This window comes from Saccostrea cucullata, unplaced genomic scaffold (genome assembly GCF_032062105.1).
Source record: "Saccostrea cucullata isolate Sc308-1 unplaced genomic scaffold, CSIRO_AGI_Scuc_v1 ctg2843, whole genome shotgun sequence".
Lineage (NCBI taxonomy): Eukaryota > Metazoa > Mollusca > Bivalvia > Ostreida > Ostreidae > Saccostrea > Saccostrea cuccullata.
The window spans coordinates 145,585-164,525 of NW_026923129.1; the positions used below are offsets into that span (position 1 = coordinate 145,585).

Genomic DNA, 18,941 nt, shown 5'->3' on the forward strand with positions numbered 1-18,941 from the left:
TTTATATTTCTCATTATTTGTTGCGCTTTATATTCACTGGTTTTGGATATACAGTATGTCTATGAACTTAATCTGTTTAGCAGTATAATGAAGCAAAACACCAACATTTTCATTTTGTTCATCCAAATTAGATTTTCCTAAATTAGACTCAAATGAAAACCTTTCTTTTTATCGTGTATATTTTAGATGCAAACAACTATATCTTATCCTGTGAGCATCTTTATAAAAGATTATTATTATATTTCTGAAGAATACTCCTCTTATCTTTACATAAAACTGATAATGTTCTTGAAATTTGAACTAAGGTTTCGGAGTTTTCATTTTAATGCGGACGTACAGTGTATATTGTTTTTGTCCTGTCTGTTCGTTTGCCTGTTTGTCTGCAAACTCTAACCTTCGTCATAACTTTTGAACCATGAAAAATGCAGACTTTATATTTGGTATGCGTACTCTACTAAAAAATCTTTCAAATGACACCAAGATCAATGACTTTGTGACCTTGACTGTGACCTATATGCTAAAAATAACTTTTTTTCTGCTAATATTAAACTTCGCCATAACTTTTTTAACATTAAAGATAGAGACTTTATATTTGATATGCATACTCTACTTCTTAAGCTCTTTTCAATAATACCAAGGTCAATGACCTTGCGACCTATATGCTGAAATATTTTTTTCTTCAGACTTTAACCATCGCCATAACTATTGAACTAAGAAAGATAGAGACTTTATATTTGATATGCGTACTCCACGCATGATGCCTTTTCAAATGACACCAAGGCCAATTACCTTGTGGCCTTGACTGTGAACTAAATGCATAAATAGCTTTTTTGAACCTTCATCATAACTTTTATACCATGAGAGATAGAGACTTTATATTTGGTATGCATACTCCACTTATCAATTTCTTTCAAACAATACCAAGATCAATGACCTTATGACCTCGATTGTTACCTTTATGCTAAAAATGGCTTTTTTCGAACTTTGTTGCAATATTATGAATTGATTAACTACATGTTAATTAAATTTTTGCAAAGTGAAATTAAACGAGACAGTTATTTTTTTCTTTACTTGTACTTAAGTTCACATGTTATACCATATAATATGAAACTCTGTACAATGTGATGCAAAGTTGTCGAAGGGACGGTTACCAAACCAAAAGATAAACATTATATTTAAAATAAATAATTATATAAAGAATACAAGTTTTAGGCTTTAAATTCTGAGGTGAAAACATTCAATAATAAATTTTACCAGAGTTTGAAAAGAAAGTAACAGGTTGGTCAGCCTACGAAAAAGACCAGGAAGTAATCAATAATGACGAAGATTGTTGATTAGTTACACTGAAATGTGATTTAAATAATCGATCGGAGAAAACAGGACCTCTTTTAACTTATCAGTATGCTCATTATTCTACGTTAACCTCTCTATCACTGACATGTCTTAATAAATACTTACCCAAATATCCGCGCTCTTTAATTAAATTATAGAAATGTATCAGTTAGTGTTAAAAAAAATCATGGAAAAGAAATAGTTTAAAATGAAATCTTTAAACAAATTTTAAATTTTGGAAAGATTTACTACATGTATTTATTAGAATTGGTTTCGGCTTGTAAGGCTATGCAGGATACTAGTAAATGCATTCTTCAATGATCGACAGTATAATCCTCAAAAGTTTTGACCATCTTTGAAATTCTGATTGGCCATTTTATCTTACAAAATTGTTTTACTTGAAAGAGGATATTTGTCTTACAACAATTGTGAGCACCTCTGTTATTATTTTTTTAATACATACATCATTACTTTTCTTTATTTTTCTTCTTACTTATCAGAACATTATTTATATTAATAATTGAAGTAAAGTGTCGAAAATTTTGAAAAATATTACATTTTAAACCTGCAAATCAAAAACCTTTTAAATGCTGCTGATCATACTTATTTTCTCCCTGCCCTCTCTGACATATTTATTTATCAAATAAAATCTGCAAATAAAATATGTCAGAAAGGATATTCCGATAGTTATGTTATAATTGATCTCAAACTTATTTTTGTTCCCAAAATGCCTGAGATAAAGTCATGTTAATGTTGTCGAGATTTACACAGAAGCTTACACGTGTGGAAGATTAAGAGTTGAAATGATTTTGTTTAAAAATTGCAGTCTACTTTTTTAGTATGACAGAAACTTATTCTGCTGTCGATTTTGACTTTTAAGAGATATTTGTTTTATTTTGTGAATTGACAATTTATATCTTGATTTGACAAGATCAAAAAGAAAAAAAATCGTAGGGTTAACAATGCCAAAGCTTATCAAAATGGTGGATATTTCTGTTGTTTGCTTTCCCGACGAATTGATAGAAGTCAGATAAGTCCTAAAAGATAAGAAAATTGTCACGGAGGTGACCGAGCAATTATAACTTTTTAATTCCACTTTATGTATATCCAATTGTAATCAATATATCCCTGGTTAATAAATCCTTGTAATGCTAAATCCAATAAAAAGTCAGTAAACAGAGCACTTATTTATTTACATATATACAATGAAGAGGCACAATACAAACGAAAGATGTTACATTTATGCTAGCATATGTACTGTCTAAATCCTAGCAAAGCACTCCTACCTTCTCAAAATGTCACACTTATTATATACGAATCTTAGCTCCAACAGATGATTATCTAAAACATTAGCTCCATCCTATTAATTGACTAACTCCAACTCTACATATATCTTTATCAAATCCTTATCAAACTGTCATAACCTAGCTTGACCTTAACTCGATACCCGATTCTACGAACAATAGCTCCCTTTGCTCCACTCATTAAAGACTCATTATTCTTGACCACACTAGACACTGCTCTACTCTTAATTACCCTAACACAGCTTGACTAGTCTGGACAATGCATCCAAATGCCGGTAACTCTGAACATTTTTAATCATAAATTACTTCATTACTTTTGAGCCTAAAATTACTACTCATCAAAATCTTTGACGAATACACTTGAATCTAATTAGTAATTACTTATTACATTTTTATGTATCAATTTCTCAGAAAGATGTCTCTGTTTCATACTTGGGTATTTTACTTAAAGAAGACGTTAATGGTAACCTAGCTAACAACCAAGCTATATGATTAAAGGGACGACTTTAACTTTTCTATCGTCAACTTCCCTTACTTATGCAGCAATACACCTTCAACACCTGCATACGGAGTGTATATATCTCAGTTGATTCCATACGCAGGAGCATGCTTTTTGAACTATTTCTTAAACGAGGTAAATTATTGACAAGCAAGTTGATGAAAAAAGAATATCAGCAGTCCCGTTTAAAGTCATCATTTCGTAAGTTCTATGGTCGATACAATGACCTTGTCAGCAAGTACAATGTATCATTGAGTCAAATGCTGACTGACGTTTTTCATACTTATTATTACTCCATTATTCATACACTGAATTGACGACGGATTTTTCCGTTATTTTCCGATCATGAGCGCACAGCAGGTGTGACCGGTCAGCAGGGGATGCTCACTCCTCCATGGCACCTGATCCCACCTATGATGTTTGGAGGTCCATGTTTGCTCTGCTCCTATTTTGTATTGTTTTATGGACTTTGATATTGAATAATGTTCGTTATCTCCTTATCCTATTTAAGAATTCTTCTTAAATATTGTACCTATATGAACAACCGTAAAATGAGTTAAAATTATTCTCTAGCTTCTTTTGATAAAAATAAAAGAACCGGTTGGCACGGAATGCAAACTCCTCCATAGCACCTGATCCCACCTTTGATGTTTTGATGGTTGGTTTTTGCTCTGCTCCAATTTGGTATTGTTTAATGGACTTTTGAGCTTGAATACTGTTACTTATCTCCATATATTTAATGTACATTTTATATAAATAATTTAAATATATTCATGGTGAGAATTTGAAGTTAATATTTCTGAAGGATATATTCTTTTTTAAATAATAATAATTTAAGAAATGGACTAAATCTTAAGAATTTTATTACCTTCGACCGAAACTAAGAAAATGATTTCGACCCAATATCATTTTGAAAATTGCTGTATTAATTACTAGTATTAATTTATTTAACAGACAGTCTAGACCATGTTTAAGGTTAATCAATATCTTGACATAAGGTCATATGTCGTAGCCAAAGGCACTTTGTAATGACTTAAAATAGATTATGATATAAGCGTTAATATACCTTATATACTCGCCTATAAGTCGGTTTTTCGGGAGTCAAATATGGTCCAAAACTCATTGTCTGGCTACTAGACGAGCAATTGAAAGATTGGTATTTTTTCTGTAGAACGAAAGGTAGTGTTATAAGAGTATGCATAAAGTACAAGTATTTGTAATTTTTTTTTTATAGTTTTATTTTTATCTTCAGTGTACGAAAACCAAGAAGTCTCATTCGAGATTCAAGTTTCGAAATACGAGATTCGAAATTCAAAATCTAAACTAACCAATCAAAAGCGGGTTCAACATTTGACTACTCCCCTTTGTTATGTTTTTATTATCAAGAAATCGTTGAATAATTATATATATAACAAATGGGTCACTTGCTTAAATGATAATGCAAGAAAAAAATGTTTTATGTATTAAAACAAAATAAAAATAAAATTTGGATTACATTTTGAAAAAATATAAATATAATTTTATTTTTCATCATTAAATCATCAAACAAAATAAAAAATACCTATACATGGAGTATTACATGGTCTTATCGTTGACTTGCGGAACAAGTAGGTCGACTATTAATTTTTTTTTATCAGACCATTGCTGAGGGAGAGTATTGTATTTGATTATAATTAGATACTGTATGAAATGTTATGAATCGCCTCTACACTGCACAGTAATTCAAGGGTATATATTTCATTACATTAAAAGGGTACATTTCTGCAGTGAGACTTGACTGCTGAATCGAACTGTAGCGTTATACGGTTTCACGAGTATATTTTAGTCTTTGGCCATAGCGCTATGGTCAGAAACTAAAATATAACACCATAATGCTATATAGTTCTGCATCTAATTTAGACTCATCAACTATTTGATATAAGATAAAATGAATGCTGCTTTTATTCTAATTCATATTGCCAATCTGTATTGTAGATGTAATTTTTAATTTATTGAATTCAAGAAATCAAAGCCTTTGATGAAGATAAGTAATTAAATACTTAATTTTTATGTATTTCCTCTTTCAGGAAAACGAACGTGATTTTTGTTTATCAATATTACGTCTCCTTTCAAATTTTACAAAGTAACATTTTCAGTGTGTTTGGAAAAATGTGCAGGTGGGGTGGGTAGGGGTGGGGTTATTATAATCTTTAGACACTTGACACTTATTTATAACTTTATTTAAACCTATATGTCATCAACCCTGTAACAAAGTAGACAATACAAAAATTTATATATTCCTGATATATGTATTCTATTTAATATTTAAGAAGCCATAATATAAATTGAGGTACATATGTATATCTTGCTGATCAAAAATCCAATGATTATTTAAATTTCCTTCTAATATATATAACATTATTTATTGCATTGTAATTTAATCAAATGACTCATTTGTTATAAATATATTAAACGATTTCTTGATAGTAAAATCTTAATAAAGGGGAGTAATCAAATCTTTAACCCGCTTTTGATTGGTTAATCTGGATCTTGAATTTCGAATCTCGAATCTCGTATTTCGAACCTCGAATGAGCCTTCTGGACTTTCGCAAATTTCTATCTCTCACGGTTCAAAAGTTATGGCGAAGCTTAAAGTTGACCACAGACAGACAGAGAGACAAACAGACAGAGACAGACAGGATAAAAACAATATAACTCCCCCGATCTATTGTTCCGGGTGCATATAAATCAAAACCGACTTACACACGAGTATGTACATTAAGTATGGCTGAAATTTTGCCGATTCGGCGTAAAAACAAAATTTAATCAATAAAGTAATATGCATATTAAAGATCCTTTATCTCGGTTTGGAAAAATGTCTACCGGTGGAATTAATATGACTAGAAACGGTCTAGTTTCCTCTGTGATAAAACATTTCAAAAAGAAATAAATTATTAAACCTAAACAGGTTTCTCGCATCTACAAGTCACATACTATCATCCCTGAAAGTTTCAAGACTCAATCTCAAACCGTTTTTAAGAATACTGGCCGACAAAATGCCACTTTAAAAACAGGATAGTAATTGTATACGGTAACAATTGACGACGAAAAAATTAAAAAAAAAAAAAAAAAAAAAAACATTCTTGTGTAGAAAATTGACTATCATTGCTGAACGTTTTTTGAAATCGTTTGCACAAAATAAGAAGGGGAAGACATAAAATACGAAACAACAGAATCAGTTGAAGGTCCTCCGTTGGAAACGAAAAAAGCTTAATAATGAATAATTTTGATTTAATATAAAGAAAAAAAAGGTTATATTTAAAAAACCTGTCCTCGACAGTCTGACTAAAGCCAGCCCCTACTATATCACTTCGTTACTAACGAAGTGATATAGTAAGGGCTGGCTTTAGTCAAACTGCTGTCTTCGACCAAAGGATCATTATATCAGTAGCTACAGTTGATAAAATTAATCTGGCTTGGTGATAAACTGAAAATGAAATGACTAAACTAGTACAGTGTATGTTACTTTTACCACTTAATTTCTTTTTCTGATTTACTTGAACATTTCTTATTTCAATTTTGCTAGGTGTATTACCGTATTGCTAAAACCTTTTAATTTCAAGAAATTACTATATATAACACAGCCATTTTTTTTCCATTGGCTTAACCAAATTTCAATTGAAAATATAATCATTTCAATATTTTACTTTGCTGTTTTTGGCATCACTTAAGAAAAAGGATAAAAATGATTTGTCTGTATATAAGAAAATTTAATTTACAAATTCATTGGGTAAAGGCAGTTTAACTTATTCATTTTTTATTTACTCTATTTGATCAATATTTGATATTACAAACACGTACCTTAATCATTCCTTGGCCCATTTCTCTCAAAAGAGATGCATTGTATATTCCAATAAAAGAGAAGAGCAAAGCATCGTTTTTTAAATGTAGTGACGAAATCTGGTTTTCAATACAATTCTATGGCTTTCAAACAGGTCAGCTAGAAATGAATATGTTCTTTCAATTTTACAATTATTTTTAACTTCAAATGAATAATTTACTGGAGAGTATATGTACGTAATTTTTTTAACGTCCTATAAAACAGTTTAGTTTATGTATCCTTAACTTAATCGATGTAATTTCTAATGAAATCAAAGCTTCATGTATATCAATTTGATTGAAGAAACAATTAGTCTAGAAAAATGTAAATCGCTAGCACAAAATAAATGAATTAAAAAACCCATTGCTTAATCATTCATAAAACCCCTTGTCAAGATAACAGCCTTACAAACATGTATACATGTTTTAATTGAATTCAACAGTGAAAATGATTTAAATGGTTTACCACTACACAATTGATACATGTGTATGTAGAAAACGCCATTGTCTCGCTTTGAATATATGCGCTTGCGTAATGAAGCATTTATTTAAAAGCACCCCTTTTGGCAGAACTGGAACCTGAGAACCATACAAGATTTATCATAATGTCTCGGTACAAATTTCGCCAAGGGATTGACAGAGTATTAACAGAAAGTAAGTTTTTGATAATATTTTGATAAAATAAACTTCAAAAAGAGTAGCTTGATCAACTGATTTAATTAATGCTCGTTATCCAAGTTTGAAAAAAGAAATAGATTAGAATTAGATTTATACAAAAAGTAAAAATCAAATGCGTTACAGGTATGATAGTGCATATTGTATTAAATTATATCAATATTCAATGAAATGAATTAGAAAAATTGAATTTTAGATTATTTTATTGTTATTTATTTTTTTTATGTCAACATGTAACATAGGGAAGATACTTTTTATGAACGAAACGCACTTTTCTGTTTCATTTGGACTTTTTAGCTCACATGAGCTGAAAGCTCAAGTGAGCTTTTCTGATCACATTTTGTCCTGCGCCTGTCTGTCTAGCTGTCCGTTTGTCTGTAAACTTTTCATATTTTCGACTTCTTCTATAAAACCACTGGGCCGATTTAACCAAACTTGGCACATAGCATCCTTAGATGAAGGGGATTCAAGTGTGTTCCGATGAAGGACCACGCCCTTATTCAAGGGGAGATAATATGGAAATAGTGAAAATTTGGTGGTATGTTTATAGAATCTTCTCAAGAACCTCTGTGCCAGGAACGATAAAACTTATAGGAAAGCATCCTCAGGTAGTGTATATTCACATTTGTTCAAATCATGACCCACGGGGGTAGGGCGGGGCCACAATGGCCGATCAAATTTTTACATGTAGGAAAATTCTTTAAAAATCTTCTTCTCAAGAAACGAAAAGGCATGAATAATTATATTTATATAGAAGCATCCTCAGGTAGTGTAGAATCAAGTTTGTTCAAATCATGACCCCCGGCAATAAGGCGGGGCCACAATTGCCGATCTAAGTTTTACATAGAAATATATAGGTAAATTCTTTAAAAATCTTCTTCTCAAGAACCACTGTGCCAGGGAAGATGAAACTTATATAGAAGCATCCTCAGGTAGTGTAGATTCAAGTCTGTCAAATCATGACCCCTAGGATAATGGCGGGGCAACAATGGCAGATCAAAGTTTTACATAGAAATATTTAGGAAAATTCTTTAAAAATATTCCTTTCAAGAATAGCAAAGGCATGAATGATCAAAATCATATGGAAGCATCCTCAGGTAATGTTGATTCATGTTTGTTCAAATCATGACCCCTGGGGGTTGGTTGGGGTCACAATGGCAGATCAAAGTTTTACATGGAAAGATGTGCATATAGAAAAATTCTTTAAAAATCTACTTTTCAAGAATGGCAAACCCATGATAAGTCATATTCATATGGAAGCACATTCTCAGTCAGTGTGAATTCAAGTTTGTTCAAGTCATGACCCCTGGGTGTAGGGCAGGGCCACAATGTAAGTTTAAATGTAATTTATTGTAAAGGGTAATAAAGCCACATGTAGTCAAAGAAATATGCAAGCATCCTTGGTAAGTGTAAATTCAAGTATGTTCAAATCATACTCTCTCCCCTTTAAGGATTGGTTGAATTACATTTGGGTTTAAACTTAATAATAATAAACTGATTTCTGCTTTTTAGCTCACCAGAGCCGAAGGCTCAAGTGAGCTTTTCTGATCACATTTTGTCCGGCGTCCGTCTGTCTGTCTAGCTGTCTGTCCGTCTGTCTGTAAACTTTTCACATTTTCGACTTCTTCTCAAGAACTGCTGGGCAAAACTTGCCACAAAACATCCTTTGGTAAAGGGGATTCAAGTTTGTTCAAATGAAGGGCCACGCCCTTATTCAAGGGGAGATATTTGGGAATTAATGAAAATTTGGTGGCATGTTCATAAAATTTTCTTCTTAAGAACCACTGTGCCAGGAAAAATAAAACATATGAAAACATCCTCAGGTAGTGTAGATTCAAGTTTGTGTAAATCATGAACCCCGGGGGTAGGGCGGGGCCACAATGGCCGACCAAAGTTTCAGTTGGAAATATACAGGTAAATTCTTTAAAAACTTCTTCTCAAGAATAGCAAAGCCTTAATTGATCATATTTATATGGAAGCATCCTCGGGTAGTGTAGATTCAAGTTTGTTCAAATCATGACCCCCGGGGGAAGGGCGGGGCCACAATGGCCAACCAAAGTTTTATATGAAAATATTTAGGAAAGTTCTTTAAAAATCTTCTTCTCAAGAAAAAGAAAAGCCATCATTGATCATATTTATATGGAAGCATCCTCAGGTAGTGTAGATTCAAGTTTGTTCAAATCATGACCCCCGGCGGTAAGGCGGGGCCACAATGGCCAACCAATGTTTACATAGAAATATATAGGAAAATTCTTTAAAAATCTTCTTCTTAAGAAAAAAAGCCATAAATGATTATATTTATATGGAAGCATCCGCAGCTAGTGTTGTGTAGGGCCACAATGAAAGACCAAAGTTTTACATAGAAATATATAGGAAAATTCTTTTAAAAATCTTCTCCTCGAGAATAGAAAAGCTGTAATTGATCATATTTATATGGAAGCATCATCAGATAGTGAAGATTCAAGTTTATAGAATTCTTGACCTCTCGCGGTAGGAGGGGACCCAAAATGGCCAACCAAAGATTTACATAGAAATATATAGAAATAATTCTTTAAAAATCTTCTTCTCAAGAATATCAAAGCCATAATTGATTATATTTATATAGAAGCATCCTCAGGTAGTGTAGATTTAAGTTTGTTCAAATCATGACCCCCGGCGGTAGGACGGGGCCAAAAAGTTTAACATAGAAATAAACAACTGAAGAGGAAAATTCCTTAAAAATCTCCTTCTCAAGAATAGCAAAGCCATGATTGGTCATGGGACTACATCTGATTTAAACTTTTCAATAATACACCAATTTCTACTTTTCCTAGCCACAGTGTTCAGGCGACCGATGTGGCCCTTGGGCCTCTTGTTTCCTAGTACAGTGCCCAGGTGACCGATGTGGCCCATGGGCTTCTTGTTCTTGTAATGAAGCGAAATGCTACGTATATTGTTCGAATTGCCATCTGCGGTATGGCTTTTGTAAGATTAGCTCGATCCTTTTAAACTTTTTAAAAACAGAACAGATCTTCACGAACAGCAAACTACATGTAATTGCTATAGACATTGCCTTTCTATTCTCACACCATCATGTAAATGACTTTCAAGATGAATCTTCTAAAATAATGCTGTCAACTTTGGCACGTATTAACAGGGTCACCCGGCCTCTACGAGGATCAGCTCATTTTTTTTCAAATATTATAACAATATTGAAAACAAATCTTCAGTTAAGTTCCTTATTCTTAGCATGAGATTTACATAATAACATATGATATACATAATTGGCATGACCGAAGAAAAACATTATTTATTACATTATTTGCGTTGCAAGAAAGAAAATACGCATAAAATATGATAATTTTAAAAGTTCGACTTTTTATTTTGATAACGTTATTGCAAGTAATTGAAGTATAAATACCGTTTAAAACTACTTTTTTTTAAAGAAAATACACTTTGTATTTAAAAACTATAGTCGCATGTTCAATCAACAAAATGTTCATTTCCAGGAAAACGTTTTCATGACTTATAAAATTATTATGGGAGATATGAATTCGAAGAGGTTGTGATTATGGTATTAACACCATGAAATGAAAAGTCAACCTAAGAATTCGGTCCATTACAGGAGCTTTCTTAATCTTTTACAGGTGAACGAAATTCCCTGGTAAACCCTATTAGTGAAATTTGGAAATGCCTGGATTTGACGGTAGGTACACCAGATGATATTCAAATACGTCGAGACATCTACGATCTGTACTCAAAGATGAAATGTGTTTCGCCACAATATCAGGAATATATTTCTGGAAGTCTAAGTGAAGGTTTTCAGTTTTACTGGATCGATCTTGATGTAATGTCTTCCCCTTTAGTAGTGAATGTTGTTCTAGAAGTTGAAGATGTTATAAACCCACAGTGTGAATTCATCGCTATTGATAGTGGTTGTCAACCTGGCTTTAGCAAGCTATTACCATTATATAGTTTTGTTAACAGAGATGCTACATGTTTAAATCTTGATACTTTGTGTCTATCTAGAATTAGTTTTTTACAAGAAAAGCTTAAGTACATTCTCAATAAAAATTGTGATAGTAAAAGTCATGGACCATGCATTAGTACAAATTTTCCAAAAGGATACGACATTTGTTATGGTATCCCGATCGATCCAGATTCATCGAATAAATTTTTGAAGAACTTCACCACAAATTTCTGGGATACTGTAAAATCGGACATTTTAAAGCAAAAAGAAATACCTATCATGCATTTTGTGCCAAAAGGTCCTATGGAAGGAGATAATAGTGGCATTCAGTGGCTTAAATCCTTTTCAGTTCTCGAAAAGTATATCGTCCGATCTTTAAATCATGTTCAATTTTGTTGTTATGGTCTATTGAAAATTGTAATTCATTTTGAGATTGAAGAATGCCTTGAGACACAGGACACGCTTTGTTCTTACCATCTAAAGACAGTTCTATTTCATGTTTTAGAGGATATTCACGTCAACTTTTGGATTCCTAGTAATATAATCTGGTGTTTTCGAATATGCTTAATACGACTTTTATTATATGTGCAGAAAGGCGTGTGTCCGAATTATTTCATACCAGATTGTAATCTTTTTTTAAAAGAGGGATTTATGGAGAAAAAATATAAGATTGAGGGAAGGCTTCTTAGAGTTTTACAATACAGACCTGATGATCTGTTACGTTTCCTACAACCACTGTCTTTTCGAAATCTTGTATGTTTGATACCAAATGCTTCAAGGAAATTGAAAAAACTAATGACGATATCTTTTGCATTACTATGTGTAAAAGGACACCATACAACATACAATGAATGCATGTTATCAATTTTTAATATCATCAATGCCTTTGAAAAGGAAGAAAAATATTTAATGAAAACAGTGTTAATTTATCTCTTTTCGATCGTTATGAGAAGAGCTGGAGTAATCTTGTACGAAAAATTTATACTGACTGGATTTCGTGAATATCTGTTTTCATCTGAAGCAGCCTTATCCTTAGCAAGATATTCTAATGCATCTGGGGCTCTTTATTTAGCAACTTTATATTACTGTGAAAGAAAATTTAAACATGCAATACATGTTATTTCTGGTGTTCTTACAAAACTACCTGACAGTATACTGTTTTGTATTTCATACAACAATGCTCTGCTGAAAGATATAGCCAACAGTAGTTTTACTGATTTATTGAGGAATTACAATTCACATTCAGTGTATCTGGATAGAAATAGCTGCTTCCGCCCACAACTTCTTGAAAATGAGGTTAATGGATGTATTATAGGTGAATATGTAATGTACGATAAATCATACGCTTATTTCCTTAAGTTCCTTTGTTATCTGGAATTTAAAAATAAACGGAAATGCACAAAAACTCTTTCAAAACTGTACAAATCATATACAGACATCCGGTTTATCGTGTACGATTCTCAAACTAAACGGAATTCTAGAACACTAGGAATTATAGCAAAGAGTAGAATGAAGCTTTTGAATTGATCATACTTTACAATTATTCGGTTGCTAAGAACTTTTCTGTGATGCAATGTTGATTTGCAATGACAAATTATAATTATATTGAATCTGATACATCGTTGTGATTTCAATATGGACATAATTAACTTATTGTTTATTAATTTATTTATGATGTTTTGTTATGATAATTTGCTTATTAGTGTAGTTGACAGTAACTACACAAAGCCAGTGTTTACTGTGTAATATTTTCTTTGACTAAGCGTACATGTAATAAAATATCCAAAATGAAATTTTTGAAATTTTGAAAATCCTTAAACTTCCTGTTTCCACATATCTATATATAATTTAAGTGAAAAACAAAAGTTCTCTAACTCATTAACATTTTATGAAAACTACCAGTATTTCAAACGTCAATACACAGATCAACGAATTTAATCAACCAAATTCAATGCTTTCGCACACTACACATGATTTTAATTTTTCACAGCTTGAGTATCAAGCTTTTGCTTTCCTTCCAATTTTCTGAGCTTTTCAACATTTTATTTTTTGTTTATTCTTTGATATCAGAAAATGATTTTCTGATATTAAAAAAAAAGGCGTACCTAATTTTTTTTTTATATTAAAAAATCGGGGTTTTGCTATCAGAAAATATGAATGAAATAGATATAATTTACTTAATTTAATAAATGCTCTCCTATTCCTGTTTCTATATAGTATCATCCGCTGCTGCTTGGTGATTAGTATTATCACTTCATGGTTGTTTCAGTCTAGCCTAAATCTTTGTTTGTGTTTTAGCATTTGTATTGATAAATGCAAAAATATGAATAAATATAGATTATTACATAAATTAACAAATGCATTTACAATGCTTATAAGTTTTTCTGATATCATTCTGATTTTCTGATATCAGAAAATCTCGCTTTTTTCAAAAAATATATTTTCTGATATAAAAAATACAAATTATTTTGATGTAAAAAATTCGAATTTCTGATATCAAAAAATTCTTTTCATGATATATCTGTGATATCTCTTTGAAAGTAAGTGGAGTTAATTTTGATAATTCTCCCGGAATGTTAATAGGTCAAGTGCTGATTTTAATCTATATCTACATTTTTTAAGTCTTATTCTACAATTATATTTCACAATGAAATGGAAATATAAGAAACCGCTGTCTAGTTAGTACAGTTACCAGGGACATCAACGATAATGAGAAACATAGGATAATTTATACATTACGGGCTTTGCCCGTTGGCCAATTTATCCCATGTTTCCCATTATCGTTAATGCCCTTACATACTATACTAACTAGACAGTGATTCCTCAATTAATATATGCTAGTCAGTACTTTTGGAATGTAAAATAATGTACTAATTTCAGGAGAATTTGTAAATGTATAATTGGCAGAAATTAAGTAATTTTTAACCCTAAATCACGTCTATGTATTTCAAGAAAAAAGATAAAGCTGTGAGGATTTGTCTTAGGATTAGATATTCACATTAATATAACATAAGGGGTATAAAGTGTTCTCTCAAAAAATTGCGTGCCTTCCTTTAGTGAATGCTTAAAATAATACCTCTCCCTTCATACGTTGCACCGGTCCCGCGCTTATGATAAATATTATCTGTTCCCTTAGGCTTCTTAATAATAGCATTCAACGTGTGTTCCACATGTACAGAAAGATTCGATGCATTTTGATATGTTATTTTATTATTCATTCACTAAATCATGTTCAATTTTGCTGTTATGGTTTATTTAAAATTGTTATCCGACAAAAATTTATGAGCATAGTGAAATACATGATACATTGAATTCTTACCATTTGAAGACAGTTTTGTTTCATGTATTGGAAGATGTGCATTCAGACTTTTGGATTCCAAATGATATATTCTACTGCTTTTGGATTTGTTTTACACGTCTTCTACTCTTTGTGAGAAATGGTGATTGTCGCAATTACTTTTTATCAGAATGTAATCTTTTTCTCAAGAAAAGAATAATGACAAGAAAAGGCAGAATTGAAAAAATTCTTTTTGATGTTCTGAAAACCGGACCAGATTATTTGCTGTGGGAAAGCACTGTTTCATCTCTTAATAATCCGACTTGGTTGATGCGATACAAACAAAAAAAAATTAGGATACTTTATTACATTCTGTTTTGCATTGATAGATGTGAAAGGATACCAGACATCATTTCAAGGATGCATGCTTTCCATTCTCAAAATATTCAAGCTTTTAAAAACTGAGAAAAGTGATAGAAGTTTGGCGGCGCTTAAATATTTATTCATAGGTTTCATGAAAAGAGCTGGGGTCATTCTTTATGAAAAGTTTCTTCTGACTGGTTTTACACAGTACTTACTGTCAGCGGAAGCAGCCTTCATTTTAGTGATTTTTGACAGGTCATGGGTCATTGGATGATCAGCAGAGGACAGGAAGATCGAAACAGGGAGTTCGGGCGTAAATGTTAGATGGTGATTTGACGTAGTCAAAAAAGAGAGACGTGTAACGGTGAGAGCGATAAGAGAAACTTCTAGTTTGTCTTATGGTACTGTACAAAGAATTTTGTCAGAGGACTAAATTATATATAGAGTAGAGTATAGAGTGTACAGTGGGTACCAATAATTCTTTAAAATAGTGAAATATGTGTTCATGAATCTCAAATATTTTTAATGAAACGAAAAGGAAACGCTTAAGTGCATGACGGCGTGTATCCGTCATATGACGTTATTAAGGTGCGGCGACTACCAAAATTGCACTTCATATATAATTCGATATTTTGAAAAGTATAAATTATTTTGACTTGAATTTTCTAGGACTGATTTGTTATAAATGTAGCTTCAATCATGTATAATTTTCTTAATTTACGTCGAAAACTAGCAATTTAATCAAAATTGTGACATTACTTTTAGATCAACCCTCGTACTTATTATGATCCCATCTTCGGAGCTTCATCGGGTCTGTGTTTTAAAATATAAAATATGCAAAAAAAAAAAAAAAATGAAAATAACAAAGAGAAATCGATCTCAAAATCTTTAAAGTGATACCAATTTCTGAATGAATTTCTGTCCGTCATAGTAAGTGGAGTAATCTTTTTCTTTTTCAACTTAAAAATGGATCATTAAGTGTTGTTTTCTTTTTTCTCTCAAGCAAATTTATTTCTAAATCTATTTAATACAAATGACTGTATGTATAGAGACCAGTAAAATAAATTGATAAGGTAGTCAACAGGTTCATAAAAATAGCAGTTATATATAAGTAATCGAAAATGCTCATAAAAATATCTTAGAATCCACAAAATAATGTGAATTAACACAATATTTATGAAATTCCGAGTCCAATTGAAGGATCGGGGATTCCTATATTTAGAGCTTTTTAAAATAAGTGATCTAAGGTCCTCATTATCAACTAAATTTACGTAACCGGTAATAACGTGTCAAGCAGGACTATAGTTATAGGACGAAGGATATCATGAAGGATGGAGGATTATGTTTCAGATACTCGGTATCCAAGCCCTGTAATTGAAATGTTTGGAAGCAATGGTCGATGTATATTTGTATACAAGGTGTAGCCTTTAACTTGTAATATAGTGGAATACAAGACAGGGCCCTTTTGTGATAAAGAATATTACGTTTATTAACTGCGTCGATTCCATTATTGGCATATGGAAGTTTAAGGAAAAGACTAATTGTTTTAGCTGCATTTTCTTCCATAAAACGTGCGGGTTTAAAAAGCATATGCTTTGCGATATCCATAATCACGGATCGGAGCCTATATTCTGGTGACGAGGAATCGAAAAATGGGACTTTCCTTGGCCTTTTCAAGAAGACTATATAAAAGTTTCAAATGGACAGAGTAAAGTTTGGTGCGAGTATGATGTAGACCTAACTGCTGATTTACATAAGGTAGTAATGAATCAAAAGAGACATCGTGTATTTGCAGTTTTATTGTAAGATCGATGCCCATGACTGCAAAGAATGTCAAATATATTGACTATATTAGCCCCCCCCCCCCTAATCTGAATCTGAAACTTCTTTACATTATACCAATTTTTGGAGTTAAATTCTGGTCCAAAACTCATTGTCCAACTAATAGGCGAGTCATTGACAGGTTGGTATTTTTTTCTGGATACAAAAGGTAGTTTTATAAGATTATGCATAAAGTAAAAATATTTGTGATTTTTATAGTTTTATTTTAATCTGAAAAGTGTGCATTTAAAAAAAGGATTTAATGATTTAGAATTAATTATTGACCTTATTTTTAGAAAAGGTATCAGTTGAAATCTTGCTTAAACATCACAACATTGATTTAAATTTGTCAAATACTTCTAGCAGAATGTTTTACCGACTTATTAGCGGGTCAATGGCAAATCCCTCCAAAATAATGGCAAAAATCAAAACCAACTTATAGCCGGACCGATTTTACGCGAGTATATACATTAAGTTTGGCTAAAAGATTGTCGATTGGACATTAAACAAAAATTAATCGATAAAGTCCGAATAGTAACGTTTCTTAATCTACATTCGATCCTTTATACTGGTTTCGAAGAAATGTCTACCGGTGGAAATAATGACCGGTTATTATCATAACTCGAAACAGTTTAGTTCTCTATTAAAATATTTCAAAAAGAAAAAAAGATTAAAAACTTAACAGGTTTCTCACATCTCTTCAAGTCACAATCTATAATCCCTGAAGGTTTCAAGACTCAATCTTAAAGCGTTTTTAAGAATACTGGCGGACAAAATGCTTGTTCAAATAATTTGCCATAATTGCTGAACGTTTCTTTAAATCATCTGCACAAAATCAGTAAGGAAAAAATAAAATACTGTAAAATCACATATTTTCGTGGAGTTACATGCAAATTTTCAAGGTTTGAGGAAAAATTATTGGTTTGCCGGGATTTGAATACGAGGTTGAAAAATGTTAAGTTGTAATTAATATTCAAATTTTACATTTCGTAGTGGTCAAAAAGTCGTTGGTCTCTCCATACCTCGATAAACAATGAAAATTTAACCCCCACGAAAATTAGAGATTTCACAGTAGTAGTAAAGAAACAACGGTATAAGTTGAAGGTCTTCCGTTGGAAACGAAAAAAGCTTTATTTTGAATGACTATGAATTGATTTAAAGGAACCTGTATTCTGACCTAAAGATCATTATATCTAATGAAATTAATCTGGCTTGATGACTTATTAGAAATAAAATTATTTAAACATAGAGCGGTGTGTGTTATTTTTAAAACTTTAAATTTTCTTCTTCTGGTATACTTAGACATTTTGAATTCGAAAATTTCTGGGTGTATTTACCTATTATTTAATCCTATTGAGTCGAAAAAAAATACTATAGAACACAACGAATTATTTTTTCATTGATTTAACAAAATTTCAATAGAAAAGAAAAACATTTAAATGTCTTACTTTTTTAAAACAAGTTATTTCCCAGACCTAATCCATAACAACTAATCAAGTAACATCACTAGAAAAAATAAGGCAGCTGCCAGGGATGGGGTCCTGACTAAGCTCCTTCTTAGTTACGTCCCTATGACATCACAAAGGATGTTATAAATTATATTAAAAAATTAAGGGTGTTATTATTTTCAAAATATATATAAGCATCATACATCATGAATTAAGGTAAAGATAATAATTTAAGTGTAGCTGTCAACCAATAAATCAACAAATACGTTTCACAGTCTATTAAATCACCCCTTTTTGACATCACTACTGAAAGACAGTAAATGTTTTACTTTGCTGTTATGTCACCACTTCAGAATAAGGATAAAAAATGATTTGTACTCTCTTCGATCAATATTTGGCATTTCCAACAAGTTCT

The 18,941-nt window shown here is 31.6% G+C and overlaps 1 protein-coding gene across 1 annotated transcript; it reads left to right on the forward strand.

Moving 5' to 3' along the window:
- Positions 1-11,340: 11,340 nt before the first annotated feature.
- LOC134263231 (uncharacterized) lies at positions 11,341-13,195 on the forward strand. The gene has a single exon (XM_062745550.1). The coding sequence runs from the start codon at positions 11,411-11,413 to the stop codon at positions 13,142-13,144; it is 1,734 nt and encodes a 577-aa protein (XP_062601534.1). The 5' UTR covers positions 11,341-11,410; the 3' UTR covers positions 13,145-13,195.
- Positions 13,196-18,941: the final 5,746 nt, after the last annotated feature.

Bases quoted from the DNA above. Each gene is read 5' to 3' on its own strand.
- LOC134263231 (XM_062745550.1), top strand. From the start codon at position 11,411: ATGAAATGTGTTTCGCCACAATATCAGGAATATATTTCTGGAAGTCTA.